At 43.2% G+C, this 21432-nt stretch overlaps 1 protein-coding gene across 4 annotated transcripts in view; it reads right to left on the reverse strand.

The window, feature by feature from the left end:
• Window positions 1–370: 370 nt before the first annotated feature.
• Window positions 371–21432, reverse strand: part of LOC106587322 (cingulin-like protein 1) — a 37526-nt gene continuing 16464 nt past the window's right edge. For 3 of the 4 annotated variants that reach the window (XM_045707974.1, XM_045707973.1, XM_045707971.1), the window contains exons 9-19: window positions 17018–17224; window positions 16037–16141; window positions 15765–15917; window positions 15453–15623; window positions 13824–13985; window positions 5786–5875; window positions 3668–3751; window positions 3286–3410; window positions 2803–2911; window positions 2489–2652; window positions 371–2087 (exon numbers count right to left, since the gene is read on the reverse strand). In XM_045707974.1, coding sequence (XP_045563930.1) covers window positions 1946–2087; window positions 2489–2652; window positions 2803–2911; window positions 3286–3410; window positions 3668–3751; window positions 5786–5875; window positions 13824–13985; window positions 15453–15623; window positions 15765–15917; window positions 16037–16141; window positions 17018–17224 — 1512 coding nt within the window. In that variant the 3' untranslated portion in view covers window positions 371–1945. The remainder of the gene's footprint in view (window positions 2088–2488; window positions 2653–2802; window positions 2912–3285; window positions 3411–3667; window positions 3752–5785; window positions 5876–13823; window positions 13986–15452; window positions 15624–15764; window positions 15918–16036; window positions 16142–17017; window positions 17225–21432) is intronic. The other variant, XM_045707975.1, reaches the window with a different exon arrangement.

The raw sequence follows: 21432 nt of genomic DNA on the forward strand, positions 1-21432 counted from the left end.
TCTCTTTAACACAAGGGATCAATCATGTCCTTTACCCCTGAGACCTCGGAGGACCTGCCCTGCTGTACTTTGGTGTCAGGTGCTGGACACAGAATCAATAGGCTTCAGCAGGAAAATACTGGCCCACTGAGCAACATATTAAATATGGAGGGGCTGATATTGACACAGCTGCTTTGGCCAGACAATAAAATAAGTAGGATGAATGAGGTCACACTGAGAGGATCATAAAGCATTCACGCACCCCTGAGGTCACTCCTTTCATCTTCCTCATACAACTAAACACTCTCCAAAGTTGCTTATTTTGTGTACCTAAATAGATTAGAAGAGACAGATGTGATCATCTGTATAATTTACAGAGACAATAAGCATGTGAGATTAACTAAGGATAACTTTATTTCATTGTAGCAGGGTTTTTAGTCTCAGCAAAGTACAGATGTGTACATACAGAGAGGTAGCGGCAGTATTTCTTCTCAACCCCCCCCCACTCCAAAACGACTGGAGGAGGCACACAGCCAAAGGCCTCTTCTTCATTTCATACGGCAACAGCCTTGGACGCCTTCAGAAATAATCCCTCAGACAGTGCAAATCATCACAGTGTAGCTAAACAGATCGATTGTCAATACAGCTCATCTGTAGAAATTCCCTCGTCATATAAACTTGCATAACAGATAATATATAGGCACAACAGATGCTTATAACAGGTACTGACTGTATGGTCATATAGCATATTAATATGCTGCCACTGAGCCACATAGCAAATACAAACACAGGTATTCAACAACAAAAATGATTGTTCATTTTACAGTAGATTGACTCGTATGTCCAATATTAACACTGTTTTGTTCTTGGAGGATATACCATAAACATAAATAGCTTCTTCTCACATTGTAACATGTTTCTGGTAAAAGTCATATTTCTATGAAATACAGAGATGAATCACTTTTAAGCAAAAGTAAGGAATGTGTTTGTTACTATAATGCAAAAAATGGACTATTGACAACAATAATCTCAGGAGTAACAGAGCAGTCCCGGTAGTTAGTAGAAAAGCCCAACTAAAAATACACAGTAGAACCTTGATTTCAGAACGGTGATCTAACCAGTCTTTATAAAAGTTCTACTGTATCTTATTTTAATTAAGGCAGGGTTGAATACTGCAATAAGTCAGGAGTCATAAACCTGAAAACAGAAGTGATAAAACAGAGATGTTTTCTGTAGACCACGCTAACATCATGGATGGATTACTATTCCTTATTCAGGTAAAAAATATATATACCAAAAAGCATCTGTATAAAGAAGAATCCCTCATACAAATTTCCCTAAAAACATATTGCCCTTCATTCAGCCATTTGTTCATATATTCAACAGTAAATAAATAGCAAATATTTCACTCAAATCAATTTAAGACCTTACACTCTGCCTGACTTCATTACAAAATTGAATTGATATTCTAATGCACAATACAAAAATGTTTCAAATTACATTTGTTGCTATCAGACTTGATAAGCGGCTTAACATATTTGATTAAGGATATAACATCTAGTGAGGGATTAATACATTTCAAAAAGGCATAAGAGGTTACAGAATGCTGTCCTTTACAGTGCATTACAAGGTGAATAATTTGATTCCCTTTACATCTCATTGCTGGATCATTCATAAGATGTAAGAAGACACGTGCAATGATCAACTAAGAACTTAGAAATTGTGCTGATAATTCAACTATTGCTAAATTATAATCAATCATTTACAAGACATTGTAATTAATCAATAACTATCTAACCATTCCCTGTCAATCTATGAACTGTGAAAGGAAGAGCAAACACACATCACTATGCTATTTGACCAATTTTCCAAAAGCACATCGTGACCTGAAAGTGGTCTCTCTGAATAGGAGTCAGTCCACTTGGTCCTTCTGTAGTTTTAGTAACATTGTCTTCATTGTGTTGGTTCACAAAGAGAATGTTGATATGATGTTGTCTTGGCTAGAGGAGCGTTTATAGCTAGATGAAGAGTGGAAGTAGGTCTCTCCGTCCGTGCTGATGTCATCCTCATCATCATCATCGTCCAGAGGAGCAGAGTTGGTCTTACGCCTTCAGGGAGGGAAACTAGTGTTATTCTGGGTGGAGGGCTGGGTGAGGTAGTTTACACAGTATGAAAGAGTTACAGTTACAGTTTGAGAGAAAGTGAGCTAAAGCCTACACACATTGCATTTTAATATGTTCGTGTTAGACTACTTTGTTCAGGAAGGTGTGAGTAATACCCAAGAGCAGTGGTAGGGAATATGTCCAGATGTTTTACAGTGGGTTCACATAATGTGTGTGCCCCTGTGAAACTTCATAAGCATGTGTTTTACACTGTGGAATCTCTTGGTGCATGCTGTTAGCTTCAGCTGGCTAGAGCTGCATTACAATTAACTAGGTGAACAAATACCAGAGCAGAATGAGCATGTTCTTAGCGTCTTCTGTTAGCCATGTGTATTTAGCATTTTTACCTCATCTCGCTGCGCAGGGATTTGAGCTGCCTCTGGAGCTGGTCGTTGGCCTCCTGCTGTTCATCCAGGTCTCTCTGCAGCTTCTTCTTACCGTGTTCCAGCCGGTCAATCTCCTCCTCCGCCTCGTCCATCTGCCTCTTCAGGGCCTTCAGACGCAGGTTCAGCTGCAAGAGGAACACTGAGGGTTAAAACAGCTGTGTGTGTGTGTGTGTGTGTGTGGTGGTGTGGGTGTGAGTGTGTGTGTGTTAGTTAAACACGACTGTGTGTGTGTATATATATATATATATATATATATGTGCATGTTGCATCCTGACCTGGTCCTTCTGATCCTGCAGTGAGTGGTGCTCTTCATCAACTTGCATCATCATCTCCTTCACCTTCCTGTCCAGCCTCCGGTTCACCAGCTGCAGGTTGGCACGGTCCCTAGAAAACACAGCATCATGGGTAAGACTACCGATCTGCTACATGTCACATACTGTAGCAGTACATAGAACGCTCTGGAAACCACAAGGTAACTGGCCATATGCCACATACGCATACATCTACACATAGTATGCAGTATGACCTAAGAATGTAAAACTAAACTAACCAACCCAATGAACCAAGGTTAAGTGCAATGTGACCTAATTACTCTGAGAGCCAGACAGCTTCTGTAATGAGTATGTAGGCAGCACTGGTCTCTATTGCAGGACCTCTCTTCTCCCTCCAACCCCTACCCCAACCCCACCTCTCCCTAGGAACCCATCCCTACCCCAACCCCATCTCTCGCTAGGAACCCAACCCAACCCTAACCGTACCGCTCCTCTCCCTCCAGCCTCTCCTCCAGCTCCAGGATCCGGCTCTCCAGCTGGCTCACCAGGCCCTCCTTGTTAGACTTCTGGGATCCCTCCAGATGGGCAATTCTGCTCTTCAGGTCCTTGTTCTGTTAGAAACAGTGTGAGAAACAACTTTGATACACAGTCTTAATTCTACTTTATTTACCTAATGTTTTGGTCAACAAGACCATTTTCAGAGCAGGAGTATAGAGATGGAGACAGAGAAGGAAAGATAAAAGACAGAGATGGATTAGATGAGCGCATGTTTTGGTATGAGCCTAAAGGACTTTTCACAGATAGACTGCTGTTGTTTCCCCCCAGATAGGAAGGGAGGAAGGAGTGGGCAGACCAGGGCAGTGTGTACCTGTCTCTCCAGAGTCATCTTGTCACACTCCAGGTCCTGTCTGCCAGCCCTCTCCTGCAGGAGTTCATTCCTCATCTGCTCTACCTGTCAACCAGAGCGGAGAGGACTGTCATCGCAATGGTTACACACTCTGAGAACACAATTATTATGAGAGGCTGCTTGTGTGTCGGTATGAAGAACCCTTCCTGTATCTGTAGGTGTGCAGTTGTTGCAGTGTCTTACTCAAGGTGGAAGGAGCCTTCCTGTAGCTAATTGGTGGTTTGGATATTCTTATTTGGTTGCATTCCCCTGAATTGATCTCACGTCAGCTCTCAGTAATGTACATTCAGATAGACTCAGAGTGGTAAATCAGTTATGATGAGAGAGAGATAGAGAGAGAGAGACTAGTTCAAGAGAAGGGAATACAGAAGGGTATGGAAAAAAGACAACTAATCGACACATTTTTTTGCAAGGGGAGCTTAGTATGGGTGATATTTTATGCCAATTAGTGTGTGACAGTGGGCTGCTCTGATGAACGATGGGCCACATAACTGGTGTGCCGGTGCAGTGCTTGAGGGAGCTGATTCAGCAGACTGGAACATACAGCAGAAACTAATCTGCTTTGTGAGAGACGGCGGGAGGAGAGAGGAGAGATTACTCTCATTTAGACAGGAGAAGAGCACCTGGTGCTAGGAGAGACGCAGGTGTTCTTCCTGCCGCCCCCGCCCCCCTTCACTTCCAGCCATCATGGCCATGCAGACCCCACTCTCTCCATCCCCCTCTCCCCCCGACCACCATATCCTCCAATCCTAACCCCATCCACTTCACTATGACTGTACACCACTCCACTGTTGCCTTGGCAACTCACCTTGGCCCAGTGTTGAGGTAATGCCACTTTGTCTAGTGCTACTCTTTTCTCTGTGCCAGGAGTTTCTTGCCTTTAAGGAAATGTAAGTACTTGTTCACTCCTTTTAGGCCTCTCATACTTTTGTTCAGGTCTTTACATTTCCATCCATTTCAAGGTTGGAGGACTGTGCAGACTTAGCCCTTTAATCTTACCATTGCGGGACAATGAACCTGACCGTAAAATAACTAGTCCTATCTTTGTTAGACATGAAGAATGCATCATGATTGCACTGGCAGCATGTAAATCAATGAGAGCACAGTGACAGCAACAACACAGCAACAGCATCAGGGCAGATCCTTGGAGGTAAATGCCCTTAGCACATGTTGAATAATACAAAACACATCCTAGAGGAAAAAGCTTGTCCTGTACATGAATTGTATCTGGAATAATGTCACTTCCTCATGGCAAAGCACCGGACCAACAGTCTCCTGATTTGAGTTAGCAACCCTTTCTGACAACAACCCTTTCTTCTGGAAGCATGTACTCTTATCTCAATCTGAGTTTATAATGGCTACATCAGCAGGTTTATCAGAGGGGAAGGAAAGCTGCAGTGTTTAGGTCTGACTCCCTAGAGATGTGAGAACTATGATCAGCCACAAGAAATGGATTTGTCCCTGAGACGCAGTCACAGCTAAGTGAACTCCATAGCCATAAACTCGATACATTTGGCAGTGTGCATATTTTGGCTGAGGTGGTGCATTAAAAGGGGTCTTTTGTGACTGATGCATGAAAATTGGATTGGAGCTTTTACACCGAGCAGGCAGCCTGCCAAACTGAACGATTATGCAAGATCCTTTTACATGGCAATAGCCCCTCTGCTCTCTCTAGAACACAAATTAACTGGGATAGTGGGATTTTTGGGCAGCTGTTCCATATGGGGGGGCCCACACACTCAATGAAGAATGGCTCGGTGTGTAGGTCTGTGTGTGTGGGTATTTGAGCTGTCAATGGCGGGAGGAGATGGCAGACAAGCACAAAGAACTGATACAGGGTGTAAGCTTAGAAGTCACATTATGCCAAGCTGCTCTGGAATGACTGTACTTGAAATGCTTTCTGTCTTTTGCAGATGATAATGAAGTTAATGGAGTTTAGGAGTGCGACTCCCGGTCACAGGAGAGTCAGAGAGAAATTGGTGAATGACCTTGGTGAACCATGGTTAATGAATGTTGGAATGCCCCACTGACTGGAGGTCAGTTAGAGTGGTCAGTCAGGGATAGTGGTAAGGGACTCACCTGTTCTCTGCCTCGGTCTATCCTGACAATCAGCAGGTCTCCACTTTGCTTTTCCTCATCCAGATCCAGCTCCAGCTGATTGATCCGGTCCTGCAGTACACAGCATCAACATGGTAATAACAATGACATTATTATTTGACCTTGCTGTAAACATGGGGTTGCTTTTCTGAATGACAGCTTTAGATTTCCTTCTGCAGTGTTTTGCCATCACACCACCATCAACAGCATAGGCCTGCAGTACACATGACTTCTGTCTATAACAAACTCAGGAAAGAACCCAGCTAGCACATTTGGTTCCTTTGAAGTTGTGGGATTGTATGTTTTTGATTTCACATTGGTTATGGGAACAATGCCATACGTTTCCTGACCGGTAAAACTAAACCTTTTTTTTAAACGTTCTGAGAACAGAAGTAAAAATGTTGCCTGTTCTGGGAACGTGCATTTTTTTGGTTGCAGGGAGGTCCTGAGAATGTTTTACTCTGGTTCCTTGAATGCTTTCCTAGGAGGTTTTATTAACGGTCTTTGAAAGGAATTTATAGGTTTTTAGGATGTTTTTCAATCATTTCATTAAAATGTTCACTGAATCGTTTAATAAGACTTTTAATAACACTGCTATCTTATTTTGCTTTAACCCTTTATCTCCAAGCACAGATAGGACACATAGAAATTCATTTCCTTAGGTATTAATCTTTTATTGTGACACGGCATCAGTGAGATTCGAACCTATAAATTGTTGCATCCCTGGTTAAAGGAAAGAGGTTATTTTTTAGATATTGCAAAGAGAAACTAGAGAGTATAAAGCATTAACATAATGGAAACGGTTTATTTCCAACATGACAGCGGATACAACATAGCCAGTTCCAAGCTGAGTCCATCTGCACCCGCTTAAAGGTAGAACACTTGAATAACCTGGCCAACAACCAATGAGGGCCTGCCAATTAAGCTATGCGCATCGAATCAGATACATACTTCCAATATCACACCCTGAACACATGCATACCATTTTAACCAGAAGCAGCATGTTATTATGCACATATCTCTCAAACACTACAGATCCTCCCCGGAAACTTCAACTAGTTGAGAACCTTACTCTCTTATTTTAACTTCAACAATGTCCATTCTAAACAAACAAATAGCTCCTGAGTACATAACCCATTTACTGCATAATTAACATTTCCTTGTACAGGTAACAGGATTCTTCAAAACAAGTTGATACACATTTGTTTGTAAAAAAAAAAAAAAGGAAGAAGATTCCCAGTAGTCCTTTTACAAGTTCAGCCTTTGTGGTGGGCGTTTGTTACGGACAGGACGGGGTCTCAGAACAACATTCTGAGGCTGTGGTAGAGGCATCTCAACTGCTTCAGCAGCTGTGCTCTGAGGCACATTGATCACATTGTCCATCTCAAAGTCCATATCAATGTCATTAACATCATAGTTCATAGATCCTCCTACATAAAGAGAACCATCTCCCTGTGCAAGAGCATCACCTTGTCTCCTTGGCTTGATGTTCAACATCTGATTCACGTCTTTTCACACAGTCACCCTCAACATTAACCATGTATGTGGCAGGACACAGAATCTTATTTATCACACCATTCAACCATTTTTCTCCTCCCCTGTAATTCTTTACCAAGACCTCTTGAACAACAGAGAAGGATCTGACATTCTGTGGTTTGTCACTGTTGACTTGTGACCCCTTAGTCGGTTCACTCGGCGAGAACTGTGGTTTAACCAGGGACAATCGTGTACGAACCTGTCTCTTTAAGAACAGCTCTGCTGGCGTTTTGCGTGTACTAGTATGTGGTGTGTTGCGGTAGCCATATAGGGAGTTAGCAAAACAATACTGTAACGTCATACCACCTATTGCTCTGTTCTTAGCTAGCGACTTCTTAAGATTTTGCACTAGCCTTTCAGCTAAACCATTTGAAGCTGGATGATATGCAGGTGGCGTGGTATGCTTGATACTGTTCAATTTTAAGTATATTTTAATTTCACAGGAAGTGAAGTGTGGGCCATTATCTGTGACTACTTCCTGGGGCAGACCATTGGAAGCGAACAGATTTCTGAGCACCTCAACAGTTTTAGCTGAAGTAGTACTCTGCATGTGTACAATTTCTGTCCATCTAGCATAAGTATCCATAACAACCAAAAATAATTGCTTGTGGGCTTCTGCAAAGTCTAAGTGAATTCCCGCCCATTGACCTGATGCCCATTTCCATGTACTGGTCATTTTGCAGGCATGCTACACTTCTGCTTGCATATGTCACAGAGACTTCATTCAGTTTCAATATTTTCATCAAAAGTAGGCCACCAGAGAAGACTTCTAGCTAAGGATTTCATCTTAACTACACCCCAATCACTCATGTAGTTCTGCCAATAGTCTGCTTTGCAGGTTTTGTGGAATCACCATCCCAAAACACCAAAGAATTCAATGGAAAGTTCAAACTTCCTTTTGAAATAAGGTTTAAAGACTTCGTCTGGTGCATCTTTTGGCCAAACTGACATTACATACTGCTTAACCATTTTCAATACAGGATCTTTCTCAGTTTCAAAGCCTCCAAAACAGAGATGCTTGTTCTAGGTCCCAAGAAACAAAGAGATCTTCTGTTGAATCTGACAATTAATCTGGATGGTTATACAGTCGTCTCAAATAAAACTGTGAAGGACCTCGGCGTTACTCTGGACCCTGATCTCTCTTTTGAAGAACATATCAAGACTGCTTCAAGTTCAGCTTTTTTCCTTCTATGTAACATTGCAAAAATCTGAAACTTTCTGTCCAAAAATGACACAGAAAAATTAATCCATGCCTTTGTTACTTCTAGGTTGGACTACTGCAATGCTCTACTTTCCGGCTACCCGGATAAAGCACTAAATAAACTTCAGTTAGTGCTAAATACAGCTGCTAGAATCCTGACTAGAACCAAAAAATTTGATCATATTACTCCAGTGCTAGCCTCCCTACACTGGCTTCCTGTTAAGGCAAGGGCTGATTTCAAGGTTTTACTGCTAACCTACAAAGCATTACATGGGCTTGCTCCTACCTATCTTTCCGATTTGGTCCTGCCGTACATACCTACACGTACGCTATGGTCACAAGACGCGGGCCTCCTAATTGTCCCTAGAATTTCTAAGCAAACAGCTGGAGGCAGGGCATTCTCCTATAGAGCTCCATTTTTATGGAATGGTCTGCCGACCCATGTGAGAGACGCAGACTCAGTCTCAACCTTTAAGTCTTTACTGAAGACTCATCTCTTCAGTAGGTCCTATGATTAAGTGTAGTCTGGCCCAGGGGTGTGAAGGTGAACGGAAAGGCTGGAGCAACGAACCGCCCTTGCTGTCTCTGCCTGGCCGGTTCCCCTCTCTCCACTGGGATTCTCTGCCTCTAACCCTATTACAGGGGCTGAGTCACTGGCTTACTGGTGTTCTTCCATGCCGTCCCTGGGAGGGTTGCGTCACTTGAGTGGGTTGAGTCACTGACGTGATCTTCCTGTCTGGGTTGGTGCCCCCCCTTGGGTTGTGCCATGGTGGAGATCTTTGTGGGCTATACTCGGCCTTGTCTCGGGATGGTAAGTTGGTGGTTGGAGATATCCCTCCAGTGGTGTGGGGGCTGTGCTTTGGCAAAGTGGGTGGGGTTATATCCTACCTGTTTGGCCCTGTCCGGGGGTTTCATCGGATGGGGCCACAGTGTCTCCTGAGCCCTCCTGTCTCAGCCTCCAGTATTTATGCTGCAGTAGTTTGTGTCGGGGGTCTAGGGTCAGTCTGTCACATCTGGAGTATTTCTCTTGTCTTATCTGGTGTCCTGTGTGAATTTAAATATGCTCTCTAATTCTCTCTTTCTCTCTCTCTCTCTCTCTCGGAGGATCTGAGCCCTAGGACCATGCCTCATACCTGGCATGATGACTCCTTGCTGTCCCCAGTCCACCTGGCTGTGCTGCTGCTCCAGTTCCAACTGTTCTGCCTGCGGCTATGGAACCCTAACCTGTTCACCGGACGTGGTGCCTGTCCCAGACCTGCTGTCCCAGACCTGCTGGAACCCTGACCTGTTCACTGGATGTGCTACCTGTCCCAGACCTGCTGTTTTCAACTCTCTAGAGACAGCAGGAGCGGTAGTGATACTCTCAAAGATCGGCTATGAAAAAGCCAACTGACACTTACTCTTGTGTTGCTGACTTGTTGCACCCTCGACAACTACTATGATTATTATTATTTGACCATGCTGGTCATTTATGAACATTTGAACATCTTGGCCATGTGCTGTTGTAATCTCCACCCGGCACAGCCGGAAGAGGACTGGCCACCCCCCATAGCCTGGTTCCTCTCTAGGTTTCTTCCTAGGTTCTGGCCTTTCTAGGGAGTTTTTCCTAGCCACCGTGCTTCTACACCTGCATTGCTTGCTGTTTGGGGTTTTAGGCTGGGTTTCTGTACAGCACTTTGAGATATCAGCTGATGTAAGAAGGGCTATATAAATAAATTTGATTTCATTTGATTTGTATATCTTTAGCAATGATTGGCAAGTCATCTATAAATTACACTCTATACACTGGATTTGGTGTAGGACCCCTACAATCACTAAGTGGGAGTCTGGACAATGCATCTGCATTGCCATGCTGCTCTGACGGTTTGTACTGTATCTCATATGTGTAAGTTGCTAAATTCAAAGACCATCACTGCATTCTAGCTGCTGCAAGTGTTGGGACACCTGTCTTAGGACCAAGAATCTTAAGAGGCTTATGGTCTGTCAGCAAGGTACATTTTCTACCATACAGATACTCCAAACACCAGTCTTAGTACTTCTTTCACTATTTGAGAATAGTTCCTTTCTGTTTTCGTAAGCATCCTAGAGGCAAATGCTATAGGTTTCTCAGAACCATTTTGTGAGAAATCACTGCACCCACACTTACCGGTGAAGCATCACAGCCTACAGTAGTATGAGTGGTAGCTCTGGGTTGTAGTGAACTAACACCTGGCTAGTAAGTAGGTGTCTCTTAGCTTCCTCAAAAGTACTTTGGCTTTTCTGTGACCATTCCCATTTTACACCTTTCTGCAGTAGAGCGGTCATAGACTTAACTATGGTAGACAGATTTTGAATTAATTTGCCATAATAGTTTAAGTAACAAAAGAAAATACCTGAGCTCAGTGGTGTTTCTAGGAATGGGAGCCTTCTCAATAGCTTCAGTTTTCTGTTTCATGGGGTGTATCTACTACATGACCTAGATAGGCTATGCTGTTCTGGAAGAAATAACAGATAGAGAGCTATTAACCTTCAGATTGCAGACTTTCAGTCTTTTTAGCACTTCAAGATTTCTCATGTGCTCTTCTGTGTCACACCCTGTGATAAGTAAATCATCAAGATAGCAGATTACCCCATCTTTACCTTGTAGGATCTGATCCATTATTTTCTGAAAAATAGCTGGAGCACAGGCAACACCATAAGGAAGCCTGTTGACCCTAAACAACCTCTTATGTGTATTAATGGTGAGATAGTGCTTAGACCTCTCCTCTAACTGTACTGGCTGGTATGCCTGTGACAAATCCAGCTTTGTGAACTTCTCAACCCGTCAGCTTGGTGAACAACCTGCGTTTTTGATAACGGATACTGATCTACTTCCAGCCACGGATTGATAGTTACCTTGTAATCTCCACATATTCTTACAGTATTGTCTGTTTTCGGTATACACACAATTGGAGCAGCCCATTCACAGTAATTAACTGGAGTTTGGACCCCTACTGACTCCAACACGACTAGCTGTTTTTCAACAGCTTCTCTAAGTGCATATGGCACTGGGCGAGGCTTGCAGGACTAGTGCTCCCATTACACTTGACCTTGACTGAGATTTTCCCTCTTAGATCTAGTGACTCTTTACTGTACGTTATTAACACAACTTCACCTTTTTTGAACCTGCAGTTATACAACCTCTCTGATAACACAGAAACTGCTGCACCTGTATCAACTTCCATTTTGAGTCTCACATCATCTACCCTTCAATACACATAGTACGGTTTAGTAATGTCTTTACCTGTATCTAATGTAAACAGTTCAATTGCTTTTACGTTACCCAACTCATAGTCAGTGGTGAAAACAGCTGCTGTCCCTTTATCAGATGTCTCACTCTCATGTGAGATGTAATGCTCATCATCACTCTGGCGCTGGAATGTGACGCAATGTTCATCTCTGTTGCAATGACGTTCTTGCCTCTCTCTCGCTGGTGCTCGTTGCCCTGGTGCTGATCATCATTGCTCCTCTCGTCTTCCTGCAGTTGCAGTAAGGAGGCCTCTCCCTCAGTAGCATCCAGTTGCTTGTTCCATTTCGTTTGCTTCGTGTCATTTTTTACCACTTGATGTGAGCGGCATGCCCTGGCTATGCATCCTTTCTTCTTGCATTCCGACACTCAAAATCCTTGTATCGGCACCCATTCTGGCTTGTGCTCTTTTCCCGCGCAATGGTAACATGGTTTACCTGTTGCCTCCGTTTTCTTGGCAACGCTTTTCTTCTCAACTGCATTTGCTTTAAAAGTATTTTGTGAAAACTGCTGTGTACTTTCTTTGTTACTTCAAAAGGAAATCCCATATCCACAGCAAGTGCTAATGTTAATAAGTATTTTGTGTGAGCTACGTTTAGTAAACAGTCTCTCAGCTCTGCACTTTAAACACCACACACAAATCTATCACGTAATGACTCAAGAAACTGACCAAATGTACATGTGGCTAATGCTTTTATTAAACTAGCCAAGTACTCACTAATCGACTCTCCCTCAAGTTGACTCCTTGAATTAAATTTGTATCTTTCATAGTGACGTAGTGACCTTTCAACAGCACGACCAACTCTGTCAACATTTTTTCACTTGGTTTCTGTGGAGCACATACGTCCATTAACAAATTGTGAGACTTTCTGCCAACAATTGTAAGAAAAATGGCTTTTGACTTATCATCCTCGTACTTGAGCCCATTAGCTTCAAAATATTGTTCCGACCTTTCCAAATAGGCTTTGAAACTTTCCTCAAAGTGAAAATCCTCGGCCTTGCCGGACACCATCTTCGGTGCTAGCTTTTCTACACAGGCTGTCTCGACAGAGCTCCGCTCTGTTCCCCTACAGACAAAAACTCTGGTACCTTGTCGCCAACATGTTGCATCCCCGGTTAAAGGAAGCAAGTTCTTTTTAGATATTGCAAAGAGAAACTCGACAGTATAAAGCATTATCATCACGAAGACGGTTATTTGCAACATGACAGAGGATACAACATAGCCGGTTCCAAGCTGAGTCCATCTGCATCCGCTCAAAGGTAGCACACTTGAATACCCTGGCCAACAACCAATGAGGGCCTGCCAATTAAGCTATGCGCATCCAATCAGATCCATATTTCCAATATCATGCACTGAACACATGCATACTATTTTAACCAGATGTGCATAATAACATGCTGCTTATCTCTCAAAAACGTCAATAATCTTCTGTTCTCTATCAATGGAATTAGTCCACTCAGCAAGTACTGAAATACCCACAGAACAACATTGTTTCTTAACATTCTCTGAACTATTTGAGAACATGCCCAATGTCAAACCAGTTGGAGAACGTTCCTAGAACATTACGAGCATTTTTACTAAATGTAACCATGTTTGAACTTTTAGGAAACATTCTGTTAAAGTAATGAAATACCAAGAAAATGATGTTATCTTGTCAAGTTCCTTAAATGTGCTAAGAATGTTCTAAAACCAAGCAACTATCCTGCACCATTCCCAGAAAGTTGTGGGAAGGTTGTATGCAAAATAACCATAGGACAACCCTGCTCTCACCAAGCTCTGAGAAACATGGTTCTCAGAACATTATGTGCTAGCTGGGAACTGTTCCTTCCTCAGGACTGGAGTACAAACAGAGACGAAATGGAAGGACTAGCATAGACTGAAGACTCAAAGATAACCAATTAATACAGCACGAAAAGTCTGACACTTTAAATGGCAGAAGAAAGTCTCCATGAACACATGTATAAAGTGTATAATTTAGAGACAATGGGAAATGAATAATTAAGATATTCCTCCATACCTCCATGAGTTTGACCTGTCGGATTTTGTCATCCTTGGAGTGGGCTTTGGTCTCTGCCTCCACCTCCAGGTGGTAGACTTTCTGCTCCAGGGCCTTCTCCTTGAGCACTGCATCATCCCTCTCCCTCTTACACTCCCTCAGGTCTTCTTCCACATGGCTCAGCTGCAGGACACACACCACACATACTTTTAAAACAGAATGGGAATAAACAACAGGTTTTGTGAATGCCTCCTACTCATTTACCAGTACGCCACAGCGAACAAATAAACCACACGTGTCATACTGTTACAGTAACATCCATACCTGTCATGTCTGCTTTAGCAATGCAATTTCAGCAGTGGTCACAATATGCCATCTGTTCCTTTAACAATAGTGACTTAAGAGAAGCTTTCACAAACACTAGCCTGGCGAGTGAAGAAGATGAAAGAAAAAAATACATTTGTCTTTAGCAGGTCTTAATGGGCATGCTTATAAGATAGATGTGGGGGTTGGGACAGACTGGAGATCTGAAGCAGATGAAACAGTGACCTCATCACCAGGCCTTAGAGGAGTGGATCAGCGGGGAGGAGAGGAGGATGTGTGGTCAGTCATTCCACCTCTCACAACAATGGCACTACATCCCCCTCTTCCTGTAGACCAGCTGGACAAAGATACATCAGCATATCCCATCTGTGCATATACATTACACTGGGTAGACTACAACACAAAGATGAACCCTTAGCAGCAAGGCCTCTCTCTTCTGTAAAACTGACACATTTCCATGGAAAAAGTGAGCACAATTCCAATGGAGTTTGGACTGTGTTGGACTGAGTCTGGCCACCTGTCTTTAACCTACTGTAGGAAATAGATTTTCTTTAATGACATTCTGCAGGGGTTAGTAACCCAGGCACACAATGAGGGAGAACATTATTAGATCAAATAAGCAATGCTTATCCCATATTCAACAAAAACATTCCAAAGTGTTTAGTAGGTCAAACCATACCCAATGAGCAGTGGCCCTGGGTTCTAACAACATTATGTGGGACAGACCACAACTACTAAGGTTATAGCTAGATTGTGAAAATGAACCATAGTAATTATAAAAACATTAGCTGGAGAATTCCTCAATTGAGGCAAAATGCCATGAAGAACTTTAGAGGCTCACTCCAAATTACATAAGCAAACCTAGCTACAACTCCCTTAATGTATGAGAACAATGGATGTAATGTAAGATAAAGTCACAGCTAATACTTTAATATTTTGTTCAATTAAAAAGAGGTTCATAAATAAATCCTAGTGTCTGAAGTTCTAGATTGCTGAAACATGTGGATGCTTCAACAATAGAAAAACAATGATTCAGATTTCTCTTCCCACCCTCCAGAGCTCCAACTCTTCATGCTAAACCACAGATTTCTATGAAAATATACATTATCTAACCTCTTTAACCCTGTAATATCACCAGGCCACCAGGCATCTCTACAGCTGTGACCTTCTGGTCCAGTTCAGGGCAAAGGAGAAGTATAAGAGAGGATAGGACACATATTCCAAAGCCATGACCTCACTGTACAAACCCTGAGTGGGGGTTTACAACACACTGAGTCAGGACAATGGCTCATCCTCCATTGCCATGGGGAGCACTAGCCAACCCACCTCCTCCTGCAGGGACTTAGCAGCCAGACAGGACTTGTCCAGCTCCACACCCCGTTCCCTCAACTGCCTCTGAAGCTCAGCCAGCTCCCGACGGTTCTTCTCCTTGTACACATTTATCTGCTGCTGCAGCTCCTGGGTGGACGACTGAGAGGCCTCCACGATCTCACTCATCTACAGGGAGAGAGGGAGAAGGTAGAGTTAGCCTTGCTAACAAATAAACAGACATGCATGCACACACTGACACATGCCTGTGGTGTGATATTTGATTGACTAAAGCAAGGATGTCCGAAGGCCTTTAGTTGGTCCACTCACCTCCCTCTGTAGTTTATCCACTGTGCGGTCCAGCAGACTCCTCTCATCCTCTATCTCATTCTTTGTGTTCTTGAACTGTTCTTTTTGACTCCTCTCCTCCTTCAGCCTCTCCTCCAGCTCTCTGTGGTCATGATTCAGCTTGGTCAAGTTCCTCTGTAACAGAAAGAGTTTAGAAAGATGGGTCAGAATGATAAGGAGGACCAGCACTTATGCTTTATTATTCTCACCAGTAAATTCTCCCGAGCTTGTAGTCAAAGCCTGGTCAGTCTTACCTGTACATCCTCTAACCGTGTGGTCAGAGCACGGTTGGCACATGACATCTCCTCCTCCTGCTCCTTGATTTCTTCCAAAGACTCTTCCAGCTGCCTCTTCTCTCTCTGTGAGCTCACACATACACATATGCACACACCAGCATAAGACAATAGGTAACAGATCTGATCTTCAATGTGAAAAGTTTTATTACTGTCAATCTGATTGACACTCCTGTGCAGTTTACAGTGGCTCTCCTTTATATAACTAGCAGCTAATGTTACACCTGAGGATCTGTCTTTTTCAGCCATCTATTTCCTGTGTTTGAGGGACGTAAAATCCACTTTCCACTTAAATCTTGCTGGATTGATTGCTTTCGTTTTACTCCTACGATTCTTTCATACTTTGCTTGTGCCTATTTGTTTTATTGGTTGACGTTACGACCGCAGAAATGTTTGTAATGACCTGTCAAACACACTCCGGTAACGTCTGAAATGGGCTGAATGGAATACATTGTCTTTCCGTTGCATCTATAAGAACACTAAAGCTAAGAAAGAAAGAATTTAATACAGTTGAAATGTTAACAAATTACATGCGCTGAAATGAAAGCAACTTCTGAAAATGAACACTTGGATTATAGTGATATTATGTCTGATCTCGCAAACAATGTAAAGTATGTTTAGATAGGTGTAATCTAGAGCCATGCGTGTTGATTTTTAATCCAAGGGCATAGGGTAGACAGAGCAAGTGTTTGGCAATACATTTTATACCTGAATTCCCACCAAAATCTCTGAACTCCATTCATTATTTGTCCATGCCAGTAAATGTTTTATGCACTATAATTCAGTCAACACCTGATGGATTATACAAATTCTAAAAGTTTGGAGTATCTTCATCCATTGACCAACAGTTGCATTTATGCAAATTGTTAAAAAAAAGTTTAGAACAATTTCTATGACCGTTGCTACAATAGTTACAGTAAATTAGGTTTCTCTAATCCTCACCTCAAGCCGGCCGACTCTGTCCCCCAGCTTGCTCTCCTGTAGCTTGGCATCATCGATGATGCGGTTGAGTTTGGCCACTTCGTTCTCCAGCTCCTGTGCCCGCTTTCTCAGCTTCTCGGCTTCCTGGCTAAGACGTCCCGCCTGGCCCTCCACTGCTCCCTTGGCTGCCTCCACTTCAGCCTTCTCCTTGCTCACTGCAGCACTGCTCTGGAGAGCAGACAGAAGGGTCAGTACAAAGTAAATACAGGGTAGAAAGATGCAACGTTGTACAGAAAAGGACACAATACTGGCTTGACAACTGGTTAAAAACAAAAGTCTACGGTCTTATTTACAAGGCAACTCAAATTCCTTCACAACTCCTCCGCAAAGAGACTCCCAAAACAATTCCTTCATAACAAGCACAAGGGGATTTAAGAGGTGGATGCATGACAATAAATCTAAGCCTCTATTCACCTCCCATTGAACTGCCTCTACTGATGTAGTTTGGCCCAAACAAAGACAGCATGTCACCCGCAAAAGGCTGGGAAGATTGAGGTGAATGGTCCAGTCCAGTAAATCTGCCCACTTCATTCTGAGTCCCCTGAGCATGACCAACACCAATGTCTCAATGACTTTACCTGCCAGAGTTGTACAGTTGTGGAGCTGCTGCTTAAGCCTTATGGCTCTCACTTGTTCACCGCTTGTCACTAAACATGATCAAATTCCATAATTAGACGACCCACTGTTGGTGGCAGCCTGTCTTTGTATGAACTTGGCTGCTGTGGCAGGACAGTGTGAAAGAAGGTGTGTGCTTTGCCTCTACCCAGTTTTATCAATGGAGAGCCTGCCCTGGCTAGCCTGTCTGGGCTGCTGCTGTCCTAAGGGAGAGCAGTCAATGCACTCTGGGAAACCTGGATTCTGACTTCATGTAACCTCTCAGCTGACAAAAACACACAGCACTCTATCTAGGGCCGCATTAAGTTTTGCATAGAAAAACAGATAGCAGGTGTTTCTGTGATGATGCTGTGAGAGAGGGATTTACTTTATATCCTGAAAGTGACAGTTTAAGAAGATATTGTAGCAGCCAGGCTCCCACATATTTGTTCAGAAACGAGAATATCTGGAAATGAGCCTATGCTTGACAGAATGCCAGACAACAGGTTTGACAGTTTCTTGTTCCGTTTACTACAGTGAGGAATGCCAATGCAGCACGCCTCCACAGAAACAACCAGGTACTGACGTCCATATGGGGTTCATTACTGATACAAAGGGCCAGGATTTTCCCAAACCAGGAAAAACTGGAAGCCCTAGATAAAAGTTCTACCCACGGCCCAGAGTTTTTCCTAGTCAGATCACGTGGCTCCTGGCCTTTCCCGTTACAGTACTGGGCCTATATTTAATTGACTAAATATGATTCTGTAAATACAGGTGATATTTAAGCAATAATGCACGAGGGAGTGTGGTATATGGCCAAAATACTACGCTAAGGGCTGTTCTTATGCGCGATGCAACGCGGAGTGCCTGGATTCAGCCCTTAGCTGTGGTATATTGGCCATATATCACAAACCCCTGATGTGCCTTATTGCTATTATAAACTGGTTACCAACGTAATTAGAACATTAAAGATACAAGTTTTGTCATACCCGTGGTATACAGCCAATCAGCATTCAGAGCTCGAACCACCCAGTTTATAATATAGGCTATCAGTTTTCTCCCCATTCATGTTATACAGTATGCAGGCAGGGAGGGACTTAGCAGGTTCATTATGAGGAGGAATGTCTGCTCCCAGGGGGATTAGTGGAAAACGGTGCAGATTAACACACTGTGGTTCAATTCCCCTTAGCCTCGCCTGGACAAGCAGGCAGGCAGACAGGCACCTCTCACTGGACAGGTCCAAGAGAAGCCTGTGTATACACACACCTGACGCACGTACCAGTCACATACTCTGCTCACAACTGACACACGCACACAGACGCATCTGTTTCACACACGCACACACACACACAAACACTGTGCTCCAGGTGAGCACCAACACTGACTCACTCAGTGGAGAGTGAAAAACCATTCACTAATGAAACAGCATGATAAATAACAGACAGCTAATGACATGAAACTACTTCAATTACAAGACCTGTGATTAGCAGTCATAGGTTTAGTTAGATACAGATGTCTTACTAAATGGGTGTCTTAAAAGGAAGCTATCTGACTTAGTGCTTGGGAATGTGTTTGAATCCCCTCATCTGTCATTAGAACCACTGTACTATGGTCTCTGTAGTGACTCATTATCTGTCCACGGAGCTGAAAGAGTCCAAAGTCCGACCACCTCGCCCCCTCACACATCCACTCACCACTGGGTGAGATGGAGGACCCTCATTGGTCACTGAGGCTTAGTGTTCCAGTGTTTGAGCGGAGGGTGGGAGGCGAGGCGTTAAGGTCACACAAAAAAACATCCTTAAAATGTGTCAACGAAGGCAGTCTTATCTCTTTCAAAACATTAGGCATCTTTCACCTGTCTAGGACTGTACAGAATCCAAGGACAGCAGGGGTTAGAAGCTTGTGAAAAACATCACTGTTTTACAGGTCACTTAGCCTACTTAGCTGGAATATGTGAAGATTGTAGTATCATCTCTGTATTCAAAATGTAATCAACTGGGGCAGTGGGTAGAGGTCAGGTTGAGGGGGAGGGGAACAGTTGAGTTCTCAGTTTTTTCTCATACAAACATCCCCTCACCCCCTCTTTCACTGTCCCATTTCCCACCCTGGGTTCTAGGGAGAGTCCAGTCTGGGCACTACCACTCAGAGGGCGTGGGGGAGAAAGACCCATGGGTGGTGGAAATTCACAGGGTGCCCTGGTGATCATTGTTCCTTGTGTTTGCCATTTTGTACTCACTCAGACTGTTACAAAGCCTCAAAATTAACAATTGGGGAGTTTGATTTCAAGGGCTGTCTTGTGCACTCTTAAACTGTTTGTCTATAGTCAGGCATTAACTGCCATTGTGCGGCCAGTAAAAAGAGTGGCACTAACAATGCAGTGAAGTATGCATGGCCCAGTGTGTGAGCTCAGATTCAAATCAATCAGCTTTTTCAGGGTGCTCTCATGTCACTGGGAACACACACAAACCCCTGCTGAATCAGCTTTGGAGCCCAGGGAACAAACAATGGAGTTTGCTGATATTCCTGCACCAATTACGGTCCACAAGAAACCTGTCAGGGTAATCCCACACCCAGCAGAGCCCCACTCTATTCACATTTATAGGCACATAAATATCACTTTTTAAAATGACAAGACAGTTAATCCACTCTAAATCCACAATGCATCAAAAAAATATATAATATAATCTGACTCATAACTGAATCAAAATGTTTATCTTTAAACAAATCCTGAAAATAAAGATTGTGGTGTACTCATGCCCTTGTCAGTGAGTAGCATACCCTCTGATTGGTTGTCACAGACCTACTGGTGTCATCTATACTACAGAGATTCATGTACAAGTTCTGGCACACACCTAAACACATTTTATGTGTTTACTATCACATGCATTCACAATAGTGAACACAACCTTTTATATCAGTGTACTGTTGTGGGCATACAGCATTCACAAGGTTTTAGAAATAATACCTATTTTAGACAGTAACACTCACAGTGTAAGATTGCAGTATATCACAAATAAGTAACTATAGTGGAGCACAGTGTTCTGCTCCCTCTGCTCTACCATGGCCTTGGGAAAGGTACAAAGCAACACTTCTTTGATTGAGCTGACACATTGTCAAGTTCCTATAATGTCCCAGCAGCATCCCTGACAGAAAGGCTTTAGTTAGGAGCTGAGGGGCAGAGTGTCCCCCCTACCTAACCCAGGACCTAGGCCAGGATGCAGAGAAACACAGGATATCCCTCTACCCCAGCTGCAACAACACACTGGTGGTGACATCGTTCAAACAGACACATACTGGCCACAATCACAAGTGAATAAAATCAACATCACATCATTTATAATTGTTTACTTCAGTCTACCTTAGTTAGAGGGTACCGTGAGTCAAGGTTGATGCAGCCACATAGCATTATGGTCCTGTTTTCAAATTACTTCCATTCATGTGCTCTCCCCAATGGAAAGTAAACATGGGATAAGAGGGGAAATCGAGATAGGCAATCGTGACTAAATAGAAGCACAAAGATGACCAAGGTCCTTCCAGGAACGGGTCATATCCTGTGTGATATCAAGTTAACGGTATTCAACACCATGTATTCTGTCTTCAAGGAAAATAAATAGCACCACAGATCACTCAAGCTCTTCTCTGGCAATGAATAAGCCTTAGTTTGTTTCACCAGCAGAAGGTATGCATTACAATAGAGACGCTCTCCAACAAAAGGCACATAGACTACGGTCTGCCTAGTAAAGACAGGTTTGTGATGGCTTGGGAGAAAAGCTTGCAGTGGA

Source organism: Salmo salar, chromosome ssa26 (genome assembly GCF_905237065.1).
Source record: "Salmo salar chromosome ssa26, Ssal_v3.1, whole genome shotgun sequence".
NCBI lineage: Eukaryota > Metazoa > Chordata > Actinopteri > Salmoniformes > Salmonidae > Salmo > Salmo salar.